Here is a 24,395-nt window from a genome sequence, read left to right as displayed (position 1 = left end):
TGGTGGACTCCGATAAGCAAACGGGTCAAAAGAGTTTTGAGCATTCGTAGGATATTCATACACACTGGGTGCAACAATCGTGGGACCTTGTGGTAGTGAATAAAATTGTGGTGGATAATTGGCTTGGGGTTGGGTGTTGTAAAAACCCGGTTGTGTAGTTTGGGCGTAAAAATATGGAGGTTGAGAGTGTGAGGAATAACCGAGTTGTGATTGAAATGGCACACTTGAACCACTTGATCCGCCTCGTCTACTTTCCGAGTCACGCCCCCTCGCCTTCGAACCGAAACCCAAAACTTTTTTTTTGCCATCACCCTTGTTTTCTTTATCCATAAATGTATGAGAATTTTGAGATTTAGTGAGAGTATGTGAATTGGGTGAAAATGAGATGGAAAATGGTATTATTTATAAAGTATTTATTTATTTTTTAATTAAAACGACATATAGCCATTACATGCTCAACAGTCAAAAACATTCACCAACAGTCACATGCTCAATACGTAAACACTCAGCGATTTTCGATTCAATCATCGGTGTGGGGAGGGTTGGTGGCGGTGTTGCCGCGCGAAAAAAGGGGTCACCGCGTTCACCCTCAGAGAAAAGATGATTCGTAAATGCCTAATTTAAGCTTGTTGGTCTAAGGCTATTGGATATACTTTTACGCCCTTTAACTACATGTAGGCATCACATCACCTACTTTACCCTCATTCACTTCACCTCACACCAAAGAAATGATTTAACGTCCCTTAAATTAATATATATATATATAGGCTAGTTAACGTACATTACGGCTTAACGTACGACTAGCACGCGACCAAATTACGCACGTTATTTTGAAAATCACGCACGTTATAAACCTCAAAAAAACTAATCACGCATGTTGGAAACATAAATCACGCGCGTTAATCACGCATGCCCTAACTCCCAGTTCAAAAATCGCATCCCCTGTTCTACGATCTGAAACCACTGTTACTGCCCTCTGACTCCAATCGAATCAAAGCTTGGTCATGTTCCTGCATCCTCTGTTACGGTCTGAATCAAAGGTTGGTCATGTCCCTTCATCCTCTGTTCTACGATATGATTTCGAGGGTCGACATTTTGATGAAACTTTTCAAAATCAACGATAAATTTGAACCCAATTCGATGATATTGACTGAACAATGGCGAATTTGAAGTGAAACGAAAAGAAATTGAAACGAATTGGACAGAATTGATCTAACCCAGGTTAATTGAAAAATAACAATAATCACGCATGTTATATACAATAATCACCCATGTTGTTTTTTTAGGTTTATAACGTGTGTGATTTTCAAAATAACGTGCGTAATTTGGTCGCGTACTGGTCGTATGTTAAGCCGCAATGTATTTTACACTTTCTCTCTCTCTCTCTCTCTATATATATATATACATACATACATAGAAGATTCGGTTCAATTAAGAACTACCACAGGTTGTGAGAACCATGAGAACTACTACTTCCTGCGTGAGTTGGGCCACCATTTTTTACACAAATGTATATGAAAATGTTATAAACACATTTGCAAAAACAAAAAACAAAAAAAAAATTGTCGAGCACGTAGTTACGTCCGATGTAAATTTTATGTACGTCTTATGTAAATTTTCTTTATAACGATGTAATTTTTTATAATCGATGTAAATTATTGCATATGACATTTTTTTAATTTTTTTATTTTTTTGTTGGAACAAGTGATTTTTTTTTAAATTTCGAGAAAAAAAAATTGAAAAAGACTTTTGAAAGGCTTAGTTCTCATGGTTCTCACAACTTAAGGTGTTCTCATTTTACCCTTTCCCCAAACATTATGGATAGGGTAAAATGAGAACCATCTTGAATTGTTAAAACCATGAGAACTAGGTCTTTCAAAAGGTTTTCCAAAAAATGAATTTCTCAAAAATCTAAAAAAAATCACTTGTTCCAGCAAAAAAATAAAAAAAATGTCGCATGCAAAAATTTACATCGCTATAAACAAAATTTACATCAAACGTAACTATTGACTACATTTTTTTTACAGATGTGTTTATAACATTTTTATCTATGTTTATGCAAAAAATGGTAGATCAACTCGCGTGGGAAGTAAGAGTTCTCATGGTTCTCACAACTCATGTTGTGTGTTTGTACAAATTTCCCAATGCTCAATTCTCTCTTTTTCTCTCATAGTTAACTCCTTAACACGTGAAGCTTTTAATGCCCCTTAACACCCCCTCCCCCAGGTGCCAACTAGGATTAACGCCTATGAACGTTAGTGTATATCACATGGCCTAATGGAAGATATTGGATTCTAACTTTGAGATTCTAATTCCAACATTAAGATAAATAACTTGTTAGTTGGTTTAGAAAACAAAACAAGAATGGTTAAGTTAGAAGTAATTTTCGAGGAAGGATAACCTATACCTTTTTTAAATTTATTTCTAAATCTACGTCAATATTTATTATAGGATTAGAATTCTCAACCACTTGATCGAGACAATGATTTAGTTATCTTTGAATAAATCATAAAGAACAAGCTAATTAGGCTTGTTTTGGTTAAGATATATCAATTTTTTTTAAAGGTATATGAAGTGGAGAAGCTATAAGTTCATACACACGTCCCACTTGCAATAATTATATAACGCATAGTTGAATTGATGAACCTATAGGTTATAAATCGATAAGGCTATGTGGTATACTCTCTGGGAAGATGAGGTGGCAAGTCATAGGAGTGCGGGACCCTTCGTGCTCCCCTTCCCCATGAATGTTCGTGGTGCCCGAGTTTGAGTTCCCGGGCTCCACATCTCCTTTTTTCAACCGTTGCACATTGGACTGTTGGCGAGTTAGCCGTTTGAATAAAATAAAACAATTTTACACAATTGTTTAAACAAACCAATTCTTTTACACGCATATTTAAACAAACCAAGCTTCAATTATTTCACACAACTCTGCGATAGTCTTACGCTTATTTTACACAACGGATTCTTCATCTTCATCGGATGAAATTAACATTTTTTTTTCTATTTACGCGGTTATGGAGGCGGCACAAATCATCATTATCGAAGAAGAAAATATGTCACAACCAAGAAGAACAAGGAGGCCTTGATTACATAGAGATCGGGAATGCCTTTTTTTCTTAATTGTTGTTTTTTAACTAATGTTATTTGCTATATCATTTACATTTTTATTTCTAGAGTAAATTACAAGTTTTGTCCTTTATGTATGTCCCAAATTGCAGGCGCTGTCCTTTGTCTTTAAAATTGATGAGTTTTGTCCTTAATGTTTGCAAATCTTGCACGTTATATCCTTTAGGCCTAACCAAGTTAATTTTTTTTTTGTTAAATCTGATCATGTGCAAGGTACATGAGGGCATTTTTGTAATTTCATTTTTTAATAAATGGAAACAATATATAATTTACATAAGCACACACCCTCTCTCTCCTCAATTAACATAAGAGCATCCTGTTTCACGATACATAGTTTGAGTCATCATCTTCCCCAAATATGAACCCTAATTTGCGCATCATGTTTCACGTCAAATTCGAGTTATATGATCACAATTAACGAATAAAACCTTAGGGCTTTTGAATGGAAAATGAAAACGAGTAGGATGGTGGCTTTCTTACCTAAAATCGGTGCACAGATTACAACGGTGGCTCGCCGGAAAAGGTTGCAGCGGCGGCAATGACAACAGAGAAAGAGAGGTAAGAGCGGTGGCTTTCTTACCTAAATACCCCCTAAGCAACCACCGGCGTAAACACAAAAAAACCCTTGAAACCCTCCTTCTTACTCCTCTGAACCAACCACAGGAGGAACACAGCTCGCGAGCAAGGTTAACATGAAGACGAAGCTGATTAACAGTAACAACTTGATTTTGAGTGAACCGGCGGCGGAGATCGCCGTCTGCCGGAACTTCTGAACCGTCCGGCGGCTAATTAACATTCATCTCTCTCGAAATTAACCCTAATCTTGAATAATCGAGCAAATCTTGAATAACCCTAATCTGCAACAACACCAGATTCAACCTACACGACCTCTCTAAATCGACAAATCTTGAATAACCCCCAACAAAGAAGGACGGCGAATCGCAGGGGTGGGGATGATGGTTGCAGGGGTGAGGATGATGGTTGCAGGGGTGGGGGCGGTGGTTGCAGGGGTAGGGATGATGGTTGCAGGGGTGAGGATGATGGTTGCAGGGGTGGGGATGATGGTTGCAGGGGTGAGGATGATGGTTGCAGGGGTGGGGGCGGTGGTTGCAGGGGTGGGGATGATGGTTGCAGGGGTGAGGATGGTGGTTGCGGTGGTAGAGAGAGAGAGGGAGGTGTAGAGAGAGAGTTGTAGATAGAGGGAGAGAGAGTGAAGATCTGATTGATATATACTTGTATATGTATATAAATAATAGTAATAATAATAGTATTTTTTTTAAATATATTTTGTTTTAATTTTTTAAATAATAATGCTAAATATATAGGTAAAAAGACAAAAATACCCTTTGGTGAGCAGATTTAACAAAAAAAATTAACTGGGTTAGGCCTAAAGGACATAACGTGCAAGATTTGCAAACATTAAGGACAAAACTCATCAACTTTAAAGACAAAGGACAGCGCCTGCAATTTGGGACATACATAAAGGACAAAACTTGTAATTTTCTCTTATTTCTATCATAAAAGGTGTGAACAATCATTTGGTGTCCGACTATTTAGGTGAAACCCCGGGTATATCGACGAACAATTTAGTCGTTAGTTATACATGAGTCGCCGCCTATTCCAACGCACAATGCCGTTTTTAGATTAGCATTGGATGCAAGAGGCCGAAGAGGTTTAATGTTTTTACAGAAGTGTACTTCGACAATTCGTCATATGACGTACACATATCTAGCGATGGTTGAGATGAATTTTTGAAGATGTCTGAGAAAACGTCACGAGAAGGTGTCCATTAGTTTTTGTTTTTTTTTTTTTGAACGACAAATTTGAATCACTGACGGACCACTGGAGTATTATCGTGCCATCAGCGGAATCACCCGATCATATCCATCTCCACTAGGCATAATGCCTATACACCAATTCAGGAGAAAACCCAATAAATATGAGAAAAAACCCCCTTTTGTGAGAATTGAACCCTGAACCTTTTGGTCCGAGAGCTTTATCACATTCTCAAGATACTACTAGTCTATAAAACCATGGGCAACTCAGTTTTTGTTATGATTGGTTTCATCCATCAACATAATCGAATCAAACTATCTTAGGCCATCCGTAGTCATAAAGCCCCTTGTGGGGCGTTATGCGACACGTGTCGTGCCACGTCACACGGGGGGCTTTATGGGGCGTTATATCACTAGAGCCCGTAGTCATAAAGCCCCTACCCATCATTACCTATTTAATAATTTTCAATTTTATTAATTAATATAAAAAAGCTTGCTTGTTTCTGATTGGTCAAAGGTTTGTAAACCATCCCCATACCGCCGTGATTATTATCGCGCCTTTGAAAAATTTTTGGACATGGCGCCCTTGTGGCGGTGTGCAGCGACGCCATACGGTGCTATGGGGCTGCATACCACCCCACTACGTATGCTCTTAAAGTCAATTCAGACAGCCTAGTTTTTTAAATGAAGCCATCAACAACATGACACTACAATGTTGAAACGTTCAGTTAAATCGAAGAATACAACATTGAGCATTTAGCTTTAATTATGAAATTTAATATTTATATGCAATTTTTAGAAAGTAAAATGTAAATGCTATATATTTTTTTAAGAAAATTCTTATTTCAACAAAGCCAACTTGAAAATAAATTTCCATTAAGCTTTAGATTTAATCAAGAGTTAAATGCCATTTTAGTCCCTGTGGTTTGGGCCATTTTGCCAATTTAGTCCAAAGGTTTCATTTTTAACATGTGGGTCCAAAAAGGTTTCACAATTGCCATTTTAGTCCACTGGGTTAAATTCATCCATTTTTTCTGTTAACGAGAAAGTCAATTCGGTCGTTTTATATGGCTGAATTGCCCTTTTAGTTAACAGAATTACATACAAAATGACCGAATTGGCCTTCTCGTTAACAGAAAAAATGGATAAAGTTAACCAAGTGGACTAAAATGGCAACTGTGAAACCTTTTTGGACCCACAGATTAAAAATGAAACCTTTGAACTAAATTGGCAAAATAACCCAAACCACAGGGACTAAAATGAAATTTAACTCTTTAATCAATCTAATGATGGTCAAATCCCTTAAAGTACGGTTCTAGATGCTCCCAGATTTGTTTTAATGATTTCTTTTGTATTTTTATCTTAACTTGTATTGCAAGAATAACAAGTATTTGATTAACAGACAAGACAAATTTAAATCAGAAGTTACATATTTCACATGAAATAATTATTTCGAACAAAATAAATGTTTTATTTATTTATTTAATTTTTGCATTGAAACTGACGTGTAAATATTTTCGTATTTTAATTCCACTAGGTTAAAACCCCGTCTATTACACGAGTTGCATAAATATAATTTTATATAATAAATAGTCAAGATTTATCTTTTAAAAATGAACTTTAATGTACTATTTAATTATGATAACATTTTACTTTGTTAAATATGTAATCTTAACTAACTTTTTGCTTTAAATTATGATTATTATTTAATATGATCATAATAAAAATAAACGTTTATATTCTTATCTAACTTTTTGTTTAAAATTATTATTATTATGAGAGTAAATTACGATTTTAGCCAAAAAAAAGAATTTTTTAACATCTGAGCCTCCAACGTCTTTTTTCTTACCCTTTTGGCCCCAAGCGTCTTTTTTCCTAACTCTTTTGGCTCCAACATTTAATGGATGAGGTTAGTGTTAGGGGCCAAAATGGTTAGAAAAAAAGACGTTGGGGACTCACATGTTAAAAAATTCTTTATTGGACTAAAAGGGTAAAAGTGATATAACCACATAGGCCAAAATCGTAATTTACTCTTATTATTATTACTTAATAATTAATATGATCAACATAAAAACAAATTAATATCTTTATCTAAATATTTATTCTTATCTAATATTTTTGTTTTAAATTATTATTTTATTTAATATTTATTCTTAACCTCATCCATTAAATGTTAGGAGCCAAAAGGGTTAGGAAAAAAGACGCTCGGGGCCAAAGGGTTAGAAAAAAAGACGTTGGAGGCTCACATGTTAAAAAATTCTTTTTTAGACTAAAAGGGTAAAAGTGATATAACCACAGGGGCCAAAATCGTAATTTTGCTCTTATTATTATTACTTAATATGATCAAAATAAAAACAAATTATTATCCTTATCTAAATATTTATTCTTATATAATATTTTTGTTTAAAATTATTATTTTATTTAATTTAGAGATAAATAGGAAAATAAGGTGAGAAACACGTGTCCAAAAAAGATTTTTATTTATTAGTATAGAAAGATTTGTCATAAAAATAATATTATAAACAAGTATTTTTCTAATTAAGTTTTTGTACCTAGAATTTACCAGTAAATACGGAATTAGCGAAAACTACAAATGATCTGTTGACCTACTAGTTTTTATTAGTTTTTAAGGGTGATTTATTCTTTTTGGCACTTTCAAAATGAAAGCAACCCTTGAATTTGAAAGAGATGGTTTTATATAAAGTTAAAGTATTTTTTGACCAAAACCAATTTATTTTTTTGTATTTTGCCAATTTCCACCAAATCCAAATATATATGCACCAACGTTAGCATTGTGCCCACTGAATTATTTTGTATCACAAACACTGAAAAAAAATCGACAATATTTTTAACTTTTAGTATTATAATTTGAACTTTATTTATATAAGAACGCTAAAAAGATAGAAGTAAAAATCAGTCTGTTTCTATGAAGTGTATAATCAAGCGTCTTTGTTTATACTATACAAAATTAAACGCACCAAACCGTTAACTCTGGTTTATTAGACTCGTTAACGATGGTTGTTTAAATAATTGTTTTAAACATTAGGGTGTGGGGCATGGATTGGGTATTCAATCATGGTTGATATGGATTAAACCATGATAACTATGAGCCTTCTTTCCTTTTTCAATATTTCCTTTTTTCCTTTTCATAAAAATAAATTAAAATAAGAGAATAATGCTTTGGGTCATGACCACACCCTTAGACCACCCGTACTGGGGTTTTTTTTGGCGTTTTTCCCTAAAAAACGCCCAAACACGCCCCTTACCCGCTCTCTTGGGCGTTTTTTCAAATTTTTGGTCCCATGCGTTCTTAAATCCACGCCTTCCTTTCAAATTTTTGGCCAATCACAGGTAAGCTTCTTTTTGATTGTCCAATAGCTTTTTTTGATGGTTTTTTTTATTTAATTCTTTACACCCCTTTTAACATAATACCCCACAATGCCTACATCCCCACTACACACATTTTAGAAAAACGTCCTATAATGCCCCATTGCTGACTGGACTGCCACATGACGCAAAACGCCCAAGGGTGGGGGCATTATTTGTGTCTTCCACTACACATGGTCTTAGGGTAGTGGTTTTGGATGATGGATTAGAAGTGGGTGACATGACGCTGATATGGATAATCATGGTAAGCATGAGGATCATGACCACACCCTATAGCCTTAAAAGCCTAACTGAATGGTTTTGCTTTAAATTGATAATTTGTTGCCAAGCAATTAAGTTTGAGAGTTTTAATATAGCATTATTTGTAATTATTATTTTTTTTTTGAAAGGCAAACATAAATTTATTCACCATTGTAGCAAGGGGCTAGCACCACATTAACATCCACCAAACAACCACAAAACAGAAGAAACAAAACTACAATAAACATAAACACAGACACACAGGAAAACAAATAACAAAATACTTAGAAAACTTCAAACCTTCTCCATTTCTCCCATGTAAGAGCAGTCTCCTTAGATCGATTCTTCACCTAGGGAAAGCTTAGGTTTTTTTTATCTCTTCCACGACCTTGGTAACCGATTCCGATGAATGGTTGAATACAATATCGTTTCTCATCCGCCAAATACTCCAGAGGAACACAAGGGTAATTGCGTGTTCCGTTTTCTTCTGCTTGGTCGAACCATCTACGGATCCATGGATCTGTAGAACATCATTCAGGCTAAAGACAAAGTAATTCTAAATTCTGCACCACTGTGCTATTATCGTCCACACCGACTGAGCAAAGCGACATCCGACGAAAAAATGTTCACTTGTTTTTGAGTATTCCTTGTAGAAAACGCACTCAATCGAACCCGGTTAGATGCCTTTCGTTGCCAAAGCCATTAATGGCGGCAAAACCTACTTTTTTAGGTGTCCAGCTATTCCATTTGAAGACCACCTAGGGAGAAGATCTATTAAAATTCCGCACATGTTTCTTTACGCTACCCACTGAGAAGGAACCATTCGGGTCAAGTTTCCATTCCTGCGCATCAGCCCTTGACACCCGGTTCACATCGAGAGAAGGACCGAGAGCTGCTGCAATTCCCAGATTTCTGCCTCAGACGATGGGGTTCTGCTCCAGGCCCATCTGTCGGTGGGAATCCGATTCGCCACACTACATATTTTTTCTTTTTCAATCTGAAAAATTGTTGGGAATTTATAAGCTAGTGGAGAGTCACCAAGCCACGTATCAACCCAAAAGAGAATATCAACTCCATTACTGAGTACCCCTTTTATATAATTAGCTAGAACCAGGTCCGTCCTTTTCAGCTCACTTGAGATATTCCAGATTTTTTTCCACGGCCCCAGGATCGATAATTTGGCTGGGATGAAATTCCATGATCTTGACTTATTCTGAAATGCCCAAATCACCTTCATCCATAACCCATCCTTTTCGACTTTGAACCTTCATCACCATTTCGCTAACATAGCCAAGTTAGCGTCTTTAAAAGACCCGAATCCAACCCCGCCATATTCGACCGGAGAGATTACCTCTCCCAAGAGATCCAATTACCTTTTGACTTATCCTCCATCCCGCTCCAAAAAAAGGATATACGTTGACTTTCTAGGATCTTGATTACTTGAGTCGGCGCTTTGAAAAGTGAGAAATAGTAGGTCGGATGTGAGCTCAAAACTGATTTGATTAGCGTAATTCTACCCCCATATGAAAGAGTTTTCCCTTTCCATAAATAGAGCCGATTTTTAAAGATACTGTGACTGGTTTCCAATTTTTCACCAAATTCATGTCACCTCCCACTTGAAGCCCAAGGTACTTGAACGGGTAGGTACCCGCTTTGCAATGCAACACATTGGCTAAAGCCCCCACTTCATCGGGCCCTACACCTACACCATAAAGCTTACTCCCGAGGAGATTTACTTTTCAGCCCGATGCTATGTAAAAACATCTTAGGATCCTCCTCAAATTAGCCACATTAGCCAAGGACCACTTCCGAGAAACACGACGTCATCGGCGTAAAGCAAATGAGTCAATGTTGGCCCGTTTACCCCACATGTTATGCCTTGGAAAAGCCCCTTCGAAGATGCTTGCTTAATGATACCGGATAACGCTTCCATGGCAATGACAAAAAGAAATGGAGATAAGGCGTTCCTTATCGAAGCCAACGTGTACAGTCGAACTCCAAGGTTGGAGATCCATTGACTAAAACGGAAGCTCGAGAAGATGTTAACATGGCCATGATCCACGTTCGCCATTTTTCTGGGAAGTTCATTTGTCACATAATAGATTGGAGGAAACTCAATTCAACGAGTCATAGGCCTAATGGATGTCTACTTGATGTGTGTAAAATGCAACATGTAAATTACATCAAATGAGGCATAAAACTAACCCTTTTTAAGTACTAATGTTGGAAAAAGTGTGTTTTTGTCTTCCTTTTGTATTTTCAGGATTAAATGAGCTCAAATTAACAAAAGAAGCAAAAAGGCAGCTAAATCTAACATAAATACAAGAAAAGGAACAAAAGTGGATTGCCCGACCCATCGACAGCATCTTCCCAAGCAAAACAGAGAAGGCAGAAGACTGAACACGCCCCGTGCTCAGCGAGCACGGGGCCGTGCCCAAGAAGCAGCAGGAAAGACAAACCTATAGAAGCTTCTATTGCTCACCACGGGGCCGTGCCCAGTGAACACGGGGGTGTGCCCAAAGTACTGCAGGCGCATTAATTGTAATTGCGAATTACAATTAATGAGGAGAGATAGTGTCAGACGGGCACGGGGCCGTGCCCAGCGGACACGGGGCCGTGCCCAGCCCTCTGTTCAGCCTATAAATAGGAGTGCTTTGGCTCATTGCAACTCATCCCTTGGCACACCACCTCTCTCATACTTCATCCACCACCCACCACCATCACAACACCATCATCCACCACCATCATCCATTGTCCATCATAGAGTGTGTGAGTTGTCTCGGGATCCAAGATTGATCGTAAGAGTTCTTGACAATCAAGGCCATGTTTGCCCAAGTCTCTTACATCACTTGGTGAAGACAAGTGTTTAGTATAATACTTTTTATTTTTAATATTTTGCACTTTTTATTTGGTTTTGTATTAATGACTTTAATAACTAGTTGCTTATGTTGAAGGTGACTTTTCCTTATCGTTTGTCCGTGGTGTCTTGGCATTATTTTACTGTCTATGTAAAATAAAAGATTTTCACCATTCATATCTCCACGGTCTATATAGAGTTATGTTGGCTACCTGGTCGGGGGTTAAGGGAACGGTTTGGTAAGGGTCTTGCCCTTGTTCAGCGTTTAGAGGTCCTGCAAGGGACCTGGGTCAAATTTAATAGGATCTCCTTCAATACCCAAAGGTATTGGATGGCGGGGATCCAAATTCTTTGACCCCCTCATAAGTTAACTACTATTAATACTATAACCCGGCTATTTAGGACTGTATCCCTGCTGACTCAGACTACTTAGTCGAGGGTAACGTCACCTCCAAAAGAGGGGCCTACCATAATTTGCATTAAAACTTAATTCATTATCTTTCAATAATCCGACCCTTTAGGATTGTATCCTTGCTGACTCAAACTACTGGGTTGAGGGTAACGTCGCCTTCAAAAGAGGGGCCTACTACAATAACTAAGATAATCTCTTAAACAAGTGCAAAAGTGCGAAAATAATCAAAGGTTATACTAATACACGAGTCGGATCCAAGTGATTCATCTTGTCTATCTGTTTTTATTTTGTTTTATTTTTCAGCATTTAGTTAGTTTTATTTTCTTAGCTTAAAAATCTTTTTTCTAACATTTTGATTTGATTAGACGTTGAGGATAAACCGGTACTAAAAGCTCTTGTGTCCTTGGACGACCTCGGTATCTTACCAACACTATACTACGTCCACGATGGGTGCACTTGCCCATATGTGTGTTTAGTGTTAGTAAATATCGTGTTTTATAAATTTAAAACTTGGCTAAAAAGTGTAAAAAGGGCTTAAAATATATACCAAAAATATATTACACTACACGCACATCAAGTTTTTGGCGCCGTTGCCGGGGACACAAGGATTTTAAGAAAGTTAGGAATCAACGGCCTAATCATTTTTTTTATTTTCTTTTTAATTTTTTAGGATTTTCTTAGTTTTTCAGCTTCTGCAGAGCTCAGCACGGGCCGTACCTGGTCGGACACGGGCCGTGTCCAGCGTTGTCACTGGCAGTTTTTAGTTTTCCAAGTCATAGAAGGCTGACCACGGGGCCGTGTCGGTGCAACACGGGGCCGTGTCCAACTCTCCAGTAACTGGGATCTGGAAAACAATCACTGTAACTCCAACCACGGGCCGTGTTCATTGAGCACGGGGCCGTGGTGAACCTTCTGACCAGCATTCTTTTCTGTTTTTGTTGCAGGACTTGGAACCAGACGCCAACCCTACGTAGTGTATGAGCTCCAGTTCTAATAAGGACATAAAAGAACCTCTAGAAGAACCCGAACGCTTTCTCAGAAAAAGACTAAAAGCCAAAAACCAAGAGAAGGTTTCGGGGAACCCACTTCCAATGGCGGACCAACGTACCCTCACGGATTATCTACGACCCACCGTAGGTAACCTCGGCGCCGCTATCAATGCACCGAATGTTGAAGCCAATAACTTCGAACTTCGGCCGCATTTGATACAGATGCTTCAGAACTCCGCAACCTTCCATGGGCTTGCGGACGAGGATCCCCATCTACTTATTACTAATTTCTTAGAAATATGTGATACTTTTCGGATCAATGGAGCATCAAATGACGCCATCCTCCTCCGAATGTTTCCTTTTTCACTAAAAGACCGAGCAAAAGCTTGGCTTAACGCCCTCCCAGCTGGATCGGTAAACACCTGGGATGAACTAGCCCAAAAATTTCTATATAAGTATTTCCCTCCCGCTAAAACGGCTAAATTAATGACTGAAATTAATACATACTCACAAGAGGACGGGGAATCCTTATATAAAACTTGGGAAAGGTTCAAGGAGCTATTGCGAAAGTGTCCACATCACGGCCTTGCGATATGGCAATAAGTGTCCACTTTCTATATAGGGCTGTTGCCACACACAAGGCAAACACTGGACTCTAGCTCCGGGGGACTTTTAGGTGATCGTCGCCCGCATGAAATATATAATCAAATTGAGGAAATTGCTCAAACCAATTTTCAGTGGCACACTCCCCGAGGCAATAAATCTATTGCCCCGGGCGCCCATAAGGTTGATGAAAGCACTTCTTTACAAGTCCAAATCGAGGCCCTCTCTTCAAAAATAAAAAAATTGGAAATGGCAAAAATAGTCTCGGTTATGGCTTGTGAAGGGTGTGGTGGGCCACATGAAAATTGGAGTTGTATGAAAGAAACAGACGATCAACAAGAATCGGTAAACTACATTGATAATAGACCTAGGCCGTCGGGTCCTCCAACGGGCACCTACAACCAAGGATGGCGAAATCACCCTAAACTTGGTTGGAGAGAACCCGACAATGGTAGTAACCAACAAAACGTAAACCAACGAACAAACTTTCAACAACCAAGAAATGAGTCACAAAATTTCCCTCAACAACAAAGTGGACGAGAAAGGCTTGAAGATACCATATCTCGCCTCATCTCCGACACTGAAAAGAAAAACTCGAATAGATTTCTACAATTAGAATCAAATTTTAGAAATCAACAAGCTAGTATTCAAAACATCGAAAAACTAAGTCAACTAGCACAAAATTTCTCTGAGAGACCACAAGGCGCGTTACCAAGCAATACCGAAACAAACCCAAAGGCGCAAGTTCATCTCATAACACTACGGAACCGCACCGTGGATCCTACGGAAAGCCCGCCGCCTACCGAGGAGACCGTAACACCGCCCTTACAAGAGAAAGGTTCCCCTCCCTCATCAGAGCCTACCAAGGCTCCTCGAGTTCCGTACCCAGTAGGTTAATACGACAAAAGACCGATGAGCAATTCGCAAAATTCGAAAGTTTACTAAAACAATTGCATGTTAATATTCCTTTCATTGATGTCCTAACCCAAATGCCTAAATACTACAAATTCATGAGGGATTTCCTCACTCATAAAAGGAAAATTGAAACATTGCAATTAGTTAACTTAGGCGAAGAATGCTCTGCCATCGTACTCAACAAACTCCCCCAAAAGAAAATCGATCCCGGAAGCTTCACAATTCCTTGCTCAATCGGTGACTCCCCCGTTCGTAATGCACTAGCCGACCTTGGGGCTAGCATTAACCTCATGCCCTCATCAATGTTCAAAAGACTCGGCCTGGGAAAAACGAGTCCTACAAAAATGAGTATACAACTTGCTGATCGATCCTTTAAATTCCCGCAAGGTGTCATTGAAAATATCCTAGTCAAGGTCGACAAATTCGTCTACCCGGCCGACTTTGTCATACTTGATATGGAAGAAGACACCGAAGTCCCCCTCATATTAGAGAGACCATTTCTCGCCACCGCACAAGTAGTGGTAGATATGAATGACGGAACACTCACTTTGAAATATGGGGATGATAAAGTAAAGTTCGGGGTTGGGAAGAGAATAGAGGACGATGACCCGGTCAATTACATGAAGGTTATTGATTCAAGTTTGGATGATGCTCTCCGACGGTGCAACATGGGATGCAAAACATCCCGCTCAGAAAACATATAACCTTGCCTTGGGTCTAGCCAAAGACCCTTATAAACGTGGCGCACCACGAAGGCAATCCGTGGAACTATCCTTAGTTTAAGTTTAATCTTTTAGTTTTAATTTGCAGGAATAAAACACACTTATGGTGGTCAAGGATGACAAGGGAAACGAGAAACATAAACCCATGCATGAAAACTAGGCACCCGACAACAATTTCTCCCTTATAGTCAGTTCAGCACGGGCCGTGCCCAGCCAACACGGCCCCGTGCTGAACACCCTGCAGACAAACGCCCAGTTCAGGTAACTGGACACGGGCCGTGTTCACCGAACACGCCCCCGTGTCCAGGCTTTTGTTTCTTTTCTTTAATTATTGTTACTGGCACCTGAACACGGGGCCGTGCCGGGTCCCCACGGGGCCGTGTCCAGACTGCCAGTAACATAAATTTTTGCTTTTGACACCATTTTACACATTCAATCAACCTAAAAATCTATTTTTGGGACACATTGAGGACAATGTGTAATTTAAGTGGGGGGGGGGATGCTAAAACCTTGAATTTTGCAAGTCCTAATAACAAGCCTTACACAAAACTCTATTGGAACCGCTAATCACCCCAAATTTTTTCAAAAAAATTTTCATTTATTTTATCTTGTCTAAGTTTAAGTTGGGAATTCTAAGACTAACAAGGTTATATTTTTATAAGTTTACAACCGATAGCGTCGTGATAAAAAGAACCAACATAAGAAAATTATGAAACGGCATGACAAGCTTAGTTAAAATTCGACTATATATACTCGATCACATAAAAACCCATTCCCACAAAAGTGAGTTTTTGAGCCTTTATTGAGCATATAAATATACATCTTTATGCTAAATGCTCATTTTTCGTTTCTTGTGTGAATAGCCGCTTGGTTCTTACGACTCTAGAACTTGCCACGACAATTCATTCCCGGTCCTTACCAACTTAAACCCAAGTAAGTAAATGATGGAGGCATTAGGACTAACCCTTTTTCTTTCAACACCATTATTTTTATTTTTCTTTTCACCTACCCAAAAATCCCCCCTAGTTAACCCCTTTGAGCCTAAACCTTTTCATTTCTTAACCCAAATCCCTTTTTACCCACCAAAAACCCTTTTTATTTTTACCCTTTATTTTAAGTAACAAGCTCGGTTTTCGTGTGACTAATATATATATATATATATATGTTACAATGAAGTTAGAAATAAACAAACAAAGCTCCTCAAACAAAAGCTTGTTTGGATAAATACTTCATTTAAAATAAAAAGTCACAAAAACAAAATGTTTTACAAAAACCGACGCTTTTTACGACTTTCGCCCTTTTCTACTAACCACTAACCCAACTACCCACCTTTAGCCCAAGCCTAACCCTTCACCCAAAGCTCTTGTGTCATTGGACGACCTCGGTATCTTACCAACACTATACTACGTCCACGATGGGTGCACTTGCCCTATGTGTGTTTAGTGTTAGTAAATATCGTGTTTTATAAATTTAAAACTTGGCTAAAAAGTGTAAAAAGGGCTTAAAATATATACCAAAAATATATTACACTACACGCACATCACTACTTTAAAGAACATGCCCGATTTTTTAGCCGACTTCATCCAAGCTAGTAGTTCGTTTAGCATCAAAGGACCATCCGTGATATTCCTTTAAAAAAGCGGTTTGCTCCTCCAAATTCAACTTCCAAATCTCCCCTTTGAGGCGATTAACCAAAACCTTTGAAATGACTTTATTCACACATCCGATCAAACTAATGGGCCAGAAATTCGAAGGCCTTAACGGGTCCTTTACTTTGGGGATAAGGGCAATGAATGACGAAGTACAACATTTACTAAGAGTCCCATTAACAAGGAACTCATCTAATAACTTCAAGAAATCCCCTTGTAAACCTTCCCAACACCGTTTGATGAATTTAAAATTAAAGTCATCCGGGCCGAGGGCCCGATCCCCGTCGCATCCCCAAATTGCACTTTTAATTTCCTCCAACAAGAATGGAACCACTAGGGCCTCCGCTTCAGCCACCGACGAAATCTTCAAGTAAGGACAATTTATGTGCGGGCGATGGGGCATAGGCTCCGAGAATAAGTTAGAATAAAACTCAAAAGTTTGTTGTTTTACTATAACCGGATTCGTTACTGAAGGGGTAAGGTCCCAAAAACCTTATAAAAAGTGCTTGGGACCATACCACAACTTTAATTTTCAGCTTGGCACCTTGCGCGGCTGCGCACTGGTCTCACAAAAGAAAGATTTAAAAGGCCCACAACAGTCAACACTTGCGCCCAAAGGGAATCATAAAACCTGGCGCCTTTCCTACACAAAGCAAAGGATAAGAATCCGGAGTTAGATACTTCCGCTTAATATTCAGACTTGGATATTATTTGCCCAGACTTGGGATTTATTCATCTGTTTCCACACGATAAAGGTGTCACACCAGATTACAGCAGTAATCTTCTAGAAATAATACAATCGTGCACCACCAAAACGGTTACAACCGTCTGGACACGTGTCACTATATCAGTCGTCTCCAAATTCACAACGAATGCATGCAAATGAAGAGTAATCTTCCTTTAAGTTACTTTACACGTGGCAAATCCCTTGCCTTATATCTAAACCACGATCCGTGTGCCATCACATCGGATCAAGGAGTATTAACGGAAGAAAGCATAACCGCTTAAGGAGTTAGCATCTTCCGTCTTCTTTTCACTAACGAGTTTTCCCGCCTTTTGAACGACTCCCGGCTATAAATAAGAGAAAAATCAGGTATGAACACAAGTTACACACACTTCTCAAATACATCTTCTTCTTCATTACCAATACTTATTCTCACACCGGAGTCGGGTCAAGGAGAGAACCCTCTTCTCCCCTTGGCGAGGCTAACGGTGTTCTTTTTTTGCAGAATCACCGGAGAAGAAGGTCTGTTAGGCCTAAATCGATCGAGTGGAAACCAACCTTTTTATGCGGATTCAAACACCCTAGATAACTCGGTTCCGACCATTTATCTAGTGTTTCTTCATTGGCGCCCGCCGATTCCTCTGTTTTTCCAGTTTTCATCTCGTTTTGATTTAGTTCTTTTTTATCCTCTGTTTTGCACATGGCAAAGGATTCATTATTCCACTTCCCCGATCCGAGTGAGAAGGTTCTACAACCCAAAACACTCAAAACAACGGTCATTCAGATAGGGAGAATTTCTCAGATCTAATCATGAAAAAATCCCCATCACATTGGTTCAGCAGATGTCAAGCTGCTTTAAGCACAATCGTTACACAAATCGCCAGATCTGAGGTCCCGAACATCAGATCTGGTGAAGAAAACAACATTACAGTATTGGACCCACCAACACCCTGTCGGGGGGACATCCAATCTAGTCGTAACATTGAAATACAATTCAGAAATAGCAGTCATCAGGAAGTTAAACCAAAACAAATAAACATGATTCAAGGAGGTCCATCACGAAGGACAAACAAACGAAGTTATGACCAACATTGGAGGGAGCAGCAAGTCATATTTCCCGTCGTCCCAGGAGGCCCTCAGGAAGAGCGACCAGTAATTATTACTGGCATCTTCGGTCATTATCGGACAGACTACATATTTATAGATCCGGGTAGCTCGATGGACATCATATACGAGCAGTGTTTTAAACAACTCGACCCAGATGATAAAGCACGTCTAGAACCGGTCGATTTTCCCCTCACCGGATTCTGCAATGAAGCTGTATTCCCATTAGGGCAAATAGCTTTCCCTGTGACTTTGTCGGATGGAGAACATTCTCGAACAGTTACAGTCAGTTTCATGGTCATGCCGGCAACATCACGTCATGATGTTCTGCTCGGAAGAAGGTCACAAAGAGAGTTCAGTATGATCACATCTATCCCACACGCGGCATGTGGGTTCCCAACGGAAACCGGAGTTGCAATTCTGTACTCAAGCAAAGAAGTCATGTACATGGACGACGAGCCACCAGCAAAGGTAGTCAAACCTTCAGCATCAAACGAACCGGAGAAATGGGTCCTGAACGAAGAATACCCAGAGCAGACCATCTCACTAGGTCATGCCATCTCACCAGCAACACGGATACAACTAAAAGCATTGTTGTCCAACAACAAGGATATATTCGCCTGGTGCCCAGCAGACATGACTGGGGTTCCACGCGACATAGCGCAACATTGCCTGAATATTAAACCATCAGCAGAACCTGTTACCCAAGCGAGGCGCAGCTTTAGCGAAGAGAAAGCGAAAGCCATGGACGAACAAGTAGTAGAGCTACTTAATGCGGGTATCTTGCACGAAGTAAAGTACCATACATGGTTTGCCAATCCAGTAATGGTACAGAAACATAGTGGCGGATGGAGAATGTGCGTCGACTTCAAAGACCTGAATAAAGCATGCCCAAGAGATTGTTACGCACTTCCGGAGATAGACAAAAAAGTCGACTCTCTAGCATCATTCAGATGGAAGTGTTTTCTCGACTGTTACAAAGGTTATCATCAGGTCCAGATGAAAGAAGAAGACGAAGACAAAACTGCATTCCGCACGGATAAAGGCATCTTCTGCTACACTAAAATGCGCTTTGGCCTGCGCAATGCTGGCGCAACTTATCAAGGATTAATGGACACAGTTTTCAAAAACGACATTGGCAAGACAGTTGAAGTATACATGGATAATCTCGCCATTATGAGCCATGAGGAAGACTCAATGCTCAACAACATTCAGCGTACATTCGACTCTCTGCGCAGCGTAAACTTAAAGCTCAACCCAACTAAATGCTCCTTCGGCATGGAAGAAGGGAAATTTCTGGGCTTCATAGTCACAAGAGAGGGCTTCAAAGTAAACCCAGAAAAAGTACAGGCTATCCAGCAAATGCCCTCACCCGCAACAATAAAAGAAATGCAAAGACTCGCCGGACGCTTAGCAGCCTTGAACAAATTCTTGGCTAATCATGCGGCTAAATCTTATCCATTTATCAGCACGCTGCGAAACTGCGGGAAGAAAACCCCCTTTCAATGGACACCTGAAGCAGAAGCAGCATTCAAACAAATGAAAGAATGTTTAATTCAGCTACCAACGCTGACTGCACCAAAAGAAAAAGAGCCACTAATCTTATACCTATCAGCCGCGGAAGTAGCGGTAGGAGCAGTATTAATGGTGGAACGGGAAAACGTTCAGACTCCAATTTACTATATCAGCAAAATGCTCACCGGCCCAGAAACTCGTTACTCAATGATAGAAAAATTGGTTCTAGCACTGCTACATGCATCCCGACGCTTGCACAGGTATTTCTCGGGCCACGTCTCTCACAAATTATCATTTAGGCCAAATCTTGTCAAAACCCGATGTGGCGGGAAGATTGGCTAAATGGGCCATAGAGCTGGGAGGATACAATATCTTTTACAAGCCAAGACCAGCAATCAAAGGGCAAGTTCTAGCAGACTTCGCTACTGAAGTGCCCATCGATAAAGTACAAGAATGTGAGGCAATCCAGAACCCTACACCTGTTTTCGATGACAGAGTCTGGACCTTGCACACAGATGGTGCTTCCAATGATGACGGAGTAGGAGCAGGCCTCCGATTAGTCAGTCCGGACAATCACGAGCTCACATATGCTATACGCTTAGACTTCCAAAGTACCAACAATGAGGCAGAATACGAAGCATTTTTAGCAGGACTTCGTTTAGCGCTCAAAATGGGGGCAAAAAACCTTGAGGCCAACGTTGATTCGAAACTTGTAGCCGAGCAAGTTAACGGTCACTACGATGCAAAAGGAGAAGCTATGGCATTATACCTTGAACAAGCACGGTTGTTAATCAGCCAATTCCAGACATTCAGGGTTAACCATATCAACAGAAGCGAAAATAAGCACGCAGACGCGCTTAGCAAATTAGCTGCTACCAGCTTCAAGCACCTAGCAAAAGAAGTGCGCATAGAGGTACTGTCTAACCCATCAATCCATCTCAAGCAAGTAAACGTTATAGAGGTCGGTAATCCATCCTGGATGCCTCCGATCATCTTATACCTACAACACGGGAAACTCCCGGAAGGAAAAGCAGAAGCGCGGAAACTCCAACACAAAGCGATAAATTACGAAATGGCGGATGGCGTCCTTTACCGAAAGTCATTCATGGGACCATTACTACGCTGTGTCGACAAAACAGATGCTCAATACCTGGTCAGAGAAATCCATGAAGGTTTATGTGGAATACACGCAGGACCGCGCATGGTCGTAGCAAAAATAATGAACGCCGGATACTACTGGCCAGGAATGCATATGGACGCAGTTGATTTATTAAGAAGATGCGCACCTTATCAACGCCATGCACCAAAGACACTCCGACCAAAAAATCCGCTGGTGCCTGTCACATCCGCCTGGCCATTCCAACAATGGGGCATCGATCTTGTTGGCCCATTCCCTGATGCGCCAGGCGCAGTAAAATTCATTATTTTAGCGGTCAATTACTTCACCAAATGGGTGGAAGCTAAAGCTTTGGCTTCGACCACAGCAATGGTAATTCGCAAATTTATATGGGAACATATCATTTGCAGGTTCGGATTACCATTGCGCATTATCTCTGACAACGGCACAAACTTCGCCTCAGAAGATCTTCAAAAGTGGTTCAAAGAAATGAAGATCGAGCATCATTTTGCCTCCGTCGCGCATCCACAAGCGAACAGTCAAGTAGAAAGTATAAACAAACAGATCGTTGACGGCATAAAAGCACGGCTAGGGACAGCACGCAGAGGGTGGGTCGACGAACTCCCCAGCATCCTCTGGGCGCATCGAACAATGCCAAAGACTAGCACAGGCGAAACTCCGTTCAGTCTAGTCTATGGGTCTGAAGCCGTCATCCCAGCTGAGATTGGCTTACCATCACCACGCATAATAGCCATGGAAAAACAAAATAATGAGCAAGAACGAAGATTGGATCTAGACCTCCTCGAGGAACGGCACGAGAATGCCGCTATCACAGAGGCCAGGTACAAATCCAAACTCGAAAAATACTACAATGCGCGCGTCCGCATATGCACATTCGTTCCGGGTGATTTCGTTTTACGCGATAATGAAGCATCAAATGTTGAAAAACCGGGCAAATTAGCGCCAAGATGGGAAGGGCCATATGTCATTAACGAGGTCCTAGGCAAAGGGGCGTATACTCTCAAAAGAATTGACGGGACTCTAGTCCCATGCACCTGGAACGCGCAGCAGCTGCGCCGGTGTTACATGTAGGTCAAAACATTCACAGGCAATGTATTTCCTATTTACTCCTGTACTACAAGACTCGCGCTTTATCAATACAAAAAATTATTTTCATACTTGTTTCTGTTTGTTACAAATTGCATGAAATTCTTTGGGCTTACGCGAAAACAAAATGGTAAACATTGTACACCTCATGAACAGTCCAAACCAGGCTATCACGCCTTTTAGACAAACGTTCACACATGAGCACAATACCATTTCTCATTTGCCTCACCTATCCAAAAGCAATTAAACACATGCAACATATTGTAATCCAAACATAGAAGTAAAACCTTACAGACTAATAGTATGTCATCACATACATATCATCAAAAAAGTTCAGCACAAACACTTAGCAAGATCATGGCAATGATCTTCAAAATTTTGTTTTTTCAGATCTACAAAACATTAAACAAGAACTAAACCCTAAGGATAAACACCTAACCAGCACCGGAATCTTCATCAACGGCGGACACCTGCTCACACCGGCGAGATTTTCGGCGTTGATACACCAACCGGCATTCCTTCTTCCGAAGCATCAGAAACCGAGCCATCAAACTATCAGCATCGAGCACAATTCTAACATCATCAGCAACGCCCATATGTCGAGGAACCTTGCAGTCAGAACCAACAGTTATCGGTGAAGCAGGTTTGACCGGACCCTTTGCCGGAACAGCAACACAGGGTGGTAACCTAGAAAGCAACACGAGGCCTTCAGCAGCTTCGTAAACCCTAAGAACATCCAGCAGAAGACGTGTATGATAAGAGTGTTTCATTTTCTTTGTCAAATATCAACAAGGCAAAAAAAAAAACGTTTCGAATGTACCTATATATAGAAGAACTCAGCTTCGAGAAAAGAGAAATTCAAATCATCATGATTAAATGTCAGGAAACATCACATCCTAATGGCGCTACAGGAACAGGAGTCTTACCTCCATTAATGAAGTCTGACAAAGCACCAGTACGTATCCCAATGTAAGAAAAAACCCTCGTAAATACATTATGATATCATCACACGTCACGATGTAATCATAATTTTCAAAATCTTCCTTTTTCTTTTTTCTGACAAAATTTAAATCTTCTCGTAGAAGATTTTTTACATACCACACCCAAAAGCATTCACTGTCATAAGTCCAGTGCTCCACTTATTTGCATAAGTACAACACTAGACTGGGGGGACTTGAAGGGGTAAGGTCCCAAAAACCTTATAAAAAGTGCTTGGGACCATACCACAACTTTAATTTTCAGCATGGCACCTTGCGCGGCCGCGCACTGGTCTCACAAAAGAAAGGTTTAAAAGGCCCACAACAGTCAACACTTGCGCCCAAAGGGAATTATAAAACCTGGCGCCTTTCCAACACAAAGCAAAGGATAAGAATCCGGAGTTAGATACTTCCGCTTAATATTCAGACTTGGATATTATTTGCCCAGACTTGGGATTTATTCATCTGTTTCCACACGATAAAGGTGTCACACCAGATTACAGCAGTAATCTTCTAGAAATAATACAATCGTGCACCACCAAAACGGTTACAACTGTCTGGACACGTGTCACTATATCAGTTGTCTCCAAATTCACAACGAATGCATGCAAATGAAGAGTAATCTTCATTTAAGTCACTTTACACGTGGCAAATCCCTTGCCTTTGATCTAAACCACGATCCGTGTGCCATCACATCGGATCAAGGAGTATTAACGGAAGAAAGCATAACCGCTTACGGAGTTAGCATCTTCCGTCTTCTTTTCACTAACGGGTTTTCCCGCCTTTTGAACGACTCCCGGCTATAAATAAGAGAAAAATCAGGTATGAACACAAGTTACACACATTTCTCAAATACATCTTCTTCTTCATTACCAATACTTATTCTCACACCAGAGTCAGGTCAAGGAGAGAACCCTCTTCTCCCCTTGGCGAGGCTAACGGTGTTCTTTTTTGCAGAATCACCGGAGAAGAAGGTCTGTTAGGCCTAAATCGATCGAGTGGAAACCAACCTTTTTATGCGGATTCAAACCCCCTAGATAACTCGGTTCCGACCATTTATCTAGTGTTTCTTCAGTTACCCACTCCCCATCTACGATCACCCCATTGATTTTGTTTGAGCTAATGTTGACTTTGACGACCGAGTGAAAGTAGTGAGAATTCTCATCCCCCTCT

General features: G+C 40.0%; 1 protein-coding gene across 1 annotated transcript; it reads left to right on the top strand.

The window, feature by feature from the left end:
* Positions 1–18,212: 18,212 nt before the first annotated feature.
* On the top strand, positions 18,213–22,230 carry LOC110893290. Its single transcript, XM_022140402.1, has 3 exons — positions 18,213–19,334; positions 19,500–20,220; positions 20,282–22,230. The coding sequence occupies exons 1-3, from the start codon at positions 18,213–18,215 to the stop codon at positions 22,228–22,230; spliced, it is 3,792 nt and encodes a 1,263-aa protein (XP_021996094.1).
* Positions 22,231–24,395: the final 2,165 nt, after the last annotated feature.

Source organism: Helianthus annuus, chromosome 12, assembly GCF_002127325.2.
Source record: "Helianthus annuus cultivar XRQ/B chromosome 12, HanXRQr2.0-SUNRISE, whole genome shotgun sequence".
NCBI classification, from domain to species: Eukaryota; Viridiplantae; Streptophyta; class Magnoliopsida; order Asterales; family Asteraceae; genus Helianthus; species Helianthus annuus.
The sequence above is the reverse complement of the archived record's forward strand: the minus strand, read 5'-3'. Positions and strand labels throughout refer to the sequence as shown.